Raw genomic sequence first — 5989 nt, 5'->3', positions numbered from 1 at the left:
CATGCGGTATGGTGTGTCTGCGACGACGTGCAATATCTTTGACAAAGAATTAAAGTTTACAAATATTGTTGGGTGTGGTATGAGTTGTTGAAGTGAGAGTAAGGTATCAATATGTGGATTTTGGAAAGATTTCCCATAGGTCTTGGCATCATATTGTTATTTGTCGTTTACGGTGAGCATCATTCAGTTCTGACAATCGTACGATGTTAATATATATCGAAGTAACCGTTTAATTAATATATGTTATTGAGACAGGCAGAAGAAATAAAGAGTGTAAGGTTTACCGATACCATTGTAAATATGTTAGAGGCAGTAAAGGAGTTGGACGAGGAGCCGAATGGAATAGATAGGGCCTTGAAAAGAAATCAGAAAATAAGCCCTAACAAAATCAAAGGAAGGGTAGGGCCTAATGGAGTGTTGAGAAATTCAGTCAGGTGAGAATTGGATTAGGAAATGAGATAGTAAAAGTACTAGATGAGTTTTGCTATTTTGGCAGCAAAGTAACAGATCATGGCCGAAGTAGACAGAGTGTAAAACGCAGAGTGTTAATATCTAATATCAATTTAATTTTTATGAATTCATTTTTGGAGGTATTTGTGAGGAGTGCAACCTTGTCTGGAAGTGAAACGTCAGCAATAAGCAGTCCAGACAAGAAGAAAATAGAAGCTTTTGAAATGTGGAACTATAAAAGAATACTGAAAATTATATGGGTATATTGAATAACACATAATGAGGTACGGTACTGATTTGAATTTTAAGACAAAATAAATTTGTTACACAACTTGACTAAAATAGGGGATTGATTGGTAGTACACATCCGGAGGCATTAAGCAATTGTGAATTTAATAATGGAAGGAAGTATGGTGGGGACTTTAGAGGGTGGTATAAGGGAAAGTGAGTTGAAATGGATGTGGGTTGCACCAAATCTTTGGACTGAAGATCACAACAATGTTGCAGCACAGTGTATATAAACAAAACCAAAAGCATGTGTGCCTGAACTTGTAATAATACAGTTATGACTATATACTACTATATACTTTGTGTTCAGTACTTTTCGATACCATAAGTTACATTAATATGTATTGATGCTTTTAATGTCTCAGATGACTCATTGGAATCAGTATAAAACCAAAGGACAGATGAGTATATATATTTTGAAAATGAATACATATATTTTTTGGAACAAACAAGTAAAATACATTCAAAAACAAAATGAAAGCATAACTCCTCAGGGCTCTTATAATTTAATCAGTGAAAATCCCAGATGAATGATATACATGTGCAATTTGTCTGAATTCAAGATTCAGGAATCCAGTTAGTGATATATGATTTTAATTTCTTATTTATATTTATTTATCCACAAATAATCTCACATTGATAAAGGATTTGTAACTCTACCCTACCCCCATGAACCATGGAACTTGCGCCGTTGGTGGGGAGGCTTATGTGCCTTAGCGATACAGATGGCCGTACCGTAGGTGCAACCACAACGGAGGGGTATCTGTTGAGAGGCCGGACAAACGTGTGGTTCCTGAAGGGGGGCAGCAGCCTTTTCAGTAGTTGCAGGGGCAACAGTTTGGATGATTGACTGATGTGGCTTGTAACACTAACCAAAACGGCCTTGCTGTGCTGGTACTGCGAACGGTTGAAAGCAGGGGGAAACTACAGCCGTATTTTTTCTCGAGGGCATGCAGCTTTACTGTATGGTTAAATAATGATGGCGTCCTCTTGTGTAAAATATACCGGAGGTAAAATAGTCCCCCATTCGGATCCCCGGGTGGGGACTACTCAGGAGGACGTCATTACCAGGAGAAAGAAAACTGGCGTTCTACGGATCGGAGCATGGAATGTCAGATCCCTTAATCGGGCAGGTAGGTTAGAAAATTTAAAAAGGGAAGCGGATAGGTTGAAGAAATATTGAATTTAATTGATGAAAGGAGAAAATATAAAAACACAGTAAATGAAGCAGGCAAAAAGGAATACAAACGTCTCAAAAATAAGATCGCAGGAAGTGCAAAAAGGCTAAGCAGGGATGGCTAAAGGACAAATGTAAGGGTGTAGAGGCTTATCTCACTAGGGGTAAGATAGATACTGCCTACAGGAAAATTAAAGAGACCTTTGGAGAAAGGAGAACTACTTGCATGAATATCAAGAGCTTTGATGGAAATCCAGTTCTAAGCTAAGAAGGGAAATTAGAAAGGTAGAAGGAGTATATAGAGGGGCTATACAAGGGCGATGTACTTGAGGACAATATTATGGAAATGGAAGAAGATGTAGAAGACGATGAAATGAGAGATACGATATAGCGTTAAGAGTTTGACAGAGCCCTGAAAGACCTGAGTCGAAACAAGGCCCCGGGAGTAGACAACATTCCATTGGAACTACTGACGGCCTTGGGATAGCCAGTCCTGGCAAAACTCTACCATGTGGTGAGCAAGATGTATGAGACAGGCGAAATACCCTCAGACTTCAAGAAGAATATAATAATTCCAATCCCAAAGAAAGTAGGTATTGACGGACGTGAAAATTACCGAACTATAAGTTTAATAAGCCACGGCTGCAAAATACTAACACATATTCTTTACAGACAAATGGAAAAACTGGTAGAAGCTGACCTCTGCGAAGATCAGTTGGAACACGTGAGGCAATATTGACCCTATGACTTATCTTACAAAATAGATTAAGGAAAGGCAAATCTACATTTCTAGCATTTGTAGACTTAGAGAAAGCTTGTGACAATGTTGACTGGAATACTCTCTTTCAATTTCTGAAGGTGGCAGTGGTAAAATACAGGGAGCGAAAGGTTATTTATAATTTGTACAGAAACCAGATGGCAGTTATGAGTCGAGGGGCATAAAAGGGAAGCAGCGGTTGGGAAGGGAGTGAGACAAGGTTGTAGCCTGTCCCCGATGTCATTCAACCTGTATATTGAGCAAGCAGTGAAGGAAACAAAAGAAAAATTCGGAGTAGGTATTAAAATCCATGGAGAAGAAATAAAAACATTGAGGTTCGCCGATGACAGTGTAATTCTGTCAGAGACAGCAAAGGACTTGGAAGAGCAGTTGAACGGAATTGACAGTGTCTTGAAAGGAGGGTATAAAATAAACATCAACAAAAACTTAAACGAGGATAATGGAATGTAGTCGAATTAAGTCGTGTGATGCTGAGGGAATTAGATTAGGAAATGAGACACTTAAAGTAGTAAAGGAGTTTTGCTATTTGGGGAGCAAAATAACTGATGATGGTCGAAGTAGAGAGGATATAAAATGTAGACTGGCAATGGCAAGGAAAGCGTTTCCGAGGAAGAGAAATTTGTTAAAATCAACTATAGATTTAAGTGTCAGGAAGCCGTTTCTGAAAGTATTTGTAAGGAGTGTAGCCATGTATGGAAGTGAAACATGGACGATAAATAGTTTGGACAAGAAGAGAATAGAAGCTTTCGAAATGTGGTGCTACTGAAGAATGCTGAAGATTAGATGGGTAGATTACATAATAATGAGGAAGTATTGAATAGAATTGGGGAGAAGAGGAGTTTGTGGCACAACTTGACAAAAAGAAGGGACCGGTTGGTAGGACTTGTTCTTAGGCATCAAGGGATCACAAATTTAGCATTGGAGGGCAGCGTGGAGGGTAAAAATCGTAGAGGGAGACCAAGAGATGAATACACTAAGCAGATTCAGAAGGATGTAGGTTGCAGTAAGTACTGGGAGATGAAGAAGCTTGCACAGGATAGAGTAGCATGGAGAGCTGCGTCAAACCAATCTCAGGACTGAAGACAACAACAACAACAACAACAACAACAACTGTTATACAATGCAAATTAATGGCTCAAGATATGCAAGACAGGGCATACATAACATGCTTTGAGAGGGTAGGACAGGTAGTCGGCCAGTAATAATTGGCTGTGGCCATGTAGAATACTAAGCTAGCAACTGTATGCAAACAGCAGCTATTTAATATAACTAATGGAAGAGTAGCTTTTTCAGAGTTTTGCTATGTTAAATGTAACTTGAAGAAACCTCGCATGTAGCACAATAAGTGGCAGATTTCAAGCCTAGATTCCATTAATTTCTAGTGATTTTTTTCTCCACACTTATCATTTAAACTGTCATGGTGCAATATTTCTCTTATGGATCTGTTGTTTCTATTTTACACAGTTTTGTTCTTTGCTGGTGTGAAGATCGCTGTGCACTGTGTGTAAAACTTTTCCTTATTGTTGAACCTTTGAGTCTGGAATGGCTCAAGTTGTAATACGTTAGGCTACTAGTGTTTTTTGTGTGACCACTGCCAACTTAAGCAGTCTGACGATGCATTATTACTTATAGAGTATCTTGTTTTTTAATTTTGTGATTTGTTTTGAAATGAGTAATTTGGTAATTCATTGTCATAGTGGGCACTACCTATGACTCCTCAGAGAAGGAAGGTTGAAATACATTGGGAAGCATGTCTGACTTTTATTTCTGTAATTGGTTGATTTAAAATTCAATAGTTTTTATGAGTCACTCAGTGATGTAGTTGTTAGAGTAAAGGACAAGGACAGTGTTCAGCTCATTGGGGATTTTAATGCCAGGATTGGAAATCGAACAGAAGGGTATGAAAAGGTTATGGGTAAATTTGGAGAGGATATGGAAGCCAACAGGAACGGGAAACAACTCCTGGATTTCTGTGCCAGTATGGGCTTAGTAATCACAAACTCCTTTTTTAAACATAAGAACATTCACCAGTATACTTGGGAAGGTAGGGGAACCAGATCTGTCATTGACTATATAATAACAGATCAGGTATTCAGGAATGCTGTGAGGGACACACGTGTATTCAGGGGATTCTTTGATGACACTGATCATTATTTAATCTGCAGTGAAATTGGGATTGTGAGGTCAGGTCCATATGTAGGAGGATAAGAGTGGAGAAACTTCAGGATAAGGAAATCAGGCACAAGTACATGACAGCGATCTCTGAAAGGTACCAGTTAGTTGAAAGTAGTCAATTACAGTCATTGGAAAAGGAATGGACAAGGTACAGAGACACAGTACTAGAAGTGGCTAAAGAATGTCTTGGAACAGTAGTGTGTAAAAGTAGGATGAAGCAAACAGCTTGGTGGAATGACACAGTCAAGGAAGCCTGTAAAAGGAAAAAGAAGGCGTATCAAAAATGGCTACATACCAGAATTCAGATAGACAGAGAAAGTTATGTTGAAGAAAGAAACAAAGCCAAGCAGATAATTGCAGCATCCAAGAAGAAATCTTGGAAGGCTTTGGAAACAGGTTGGAGACTACGGGGCAAGCTGCTGGAAAACCATTCTGGAATGCAATTAGCAGTCTTCGAAACGGAGGTAAGAAGGAAATGACAAGTATTTTGGGCAAGTCAGGAAAACTGCTGGTGAATCCTGTGGATGCCTTGGGCAGATGAAGGGAATATTTTGAAGAGTTGCTCAATGTAGGTGAAAATACGATCAGTAATGTTTCAGATTTCAAAGTAGAATGGGATAGGAATGATGATGGAAATAGGATCACATTTGAGGAAGTGGAGAAAATGGTCAATAGATTGCAGTGCAATAAAGCAGCTGGGGTGGATGAAATTAAGTCAGAACTCATCAAATACAGTGGAATGTTAGGTCTTAAATGGCTACACAGGATAATTGAAATGGCCTGGGAGTCGGGACAGGTTCCATCAGACTGGACAAAAGCAGTAATCACACCAATCTTTAAACATGGGAACAGAAAAGATTGTAACAACTACAGAGGTATCTCTTTAATCAGCGTTGTGGGTAAAATCTTCTCAGGTATTGTTGAAAGAAAAGTGCGTGTATTAGTTGAGGACCAATTGGATGAAAATCAGTGTGGGTTTAGGCCTCTCAGAGGTTGTCAGGACCAGATCTTTAGCTTACGGCAAATAATGGAGAAGTGTTACGAGTGGAACAGGGAATTCTATCTATACTTTATAGATCTAGAAAAGGCATATGACCGGGTTCGTAGGAGGAAGTTATTGT

At 39.0% G+C, this 5989-nt stretch overlaps 1 protein-coding gene across 1 annotated transcript in view; it reads left to right on the top strand.

Annotated features, from left to right (window-relative positions):
• The first annotated feature begins 42 nt into the window (after positions 1-42).
• LOC126353814 (uncharacterized) overlaps positions 43-5989 on the top strand; it is a 36699-nt gene continuing 30752 nt past the window's right edge. The window contains exon 1 of the mRNA XM_050002928.1: positions 43-172. Within this exon, the coding sequence (XP_049858885.1) occupies positions 112-172 (61 nt within the window). The 5' untranslated portion in view covers positions 43-111. The remainder of the gene's footprint in view (positions 173-5989) is intronic.

Source organism: Schistocerca gregaria, chromosome 1 (genome assembly GCF_023897955.1).
Source record: "Schistocerca gregaria isolate iqSchGreg1 chromosome 1, iqSchGreg1.2, whole genome shotgun sequence".
Lineage (NCBI taxonomy): Eukaryota > Metazoa > Arthropoda > Insecta > Orthoptera > Acrididae > Schistocerca > Schistocerca gregaria.
This window is presented reverse-complemented; position numbering and strand designations above follow the sequence as displayed.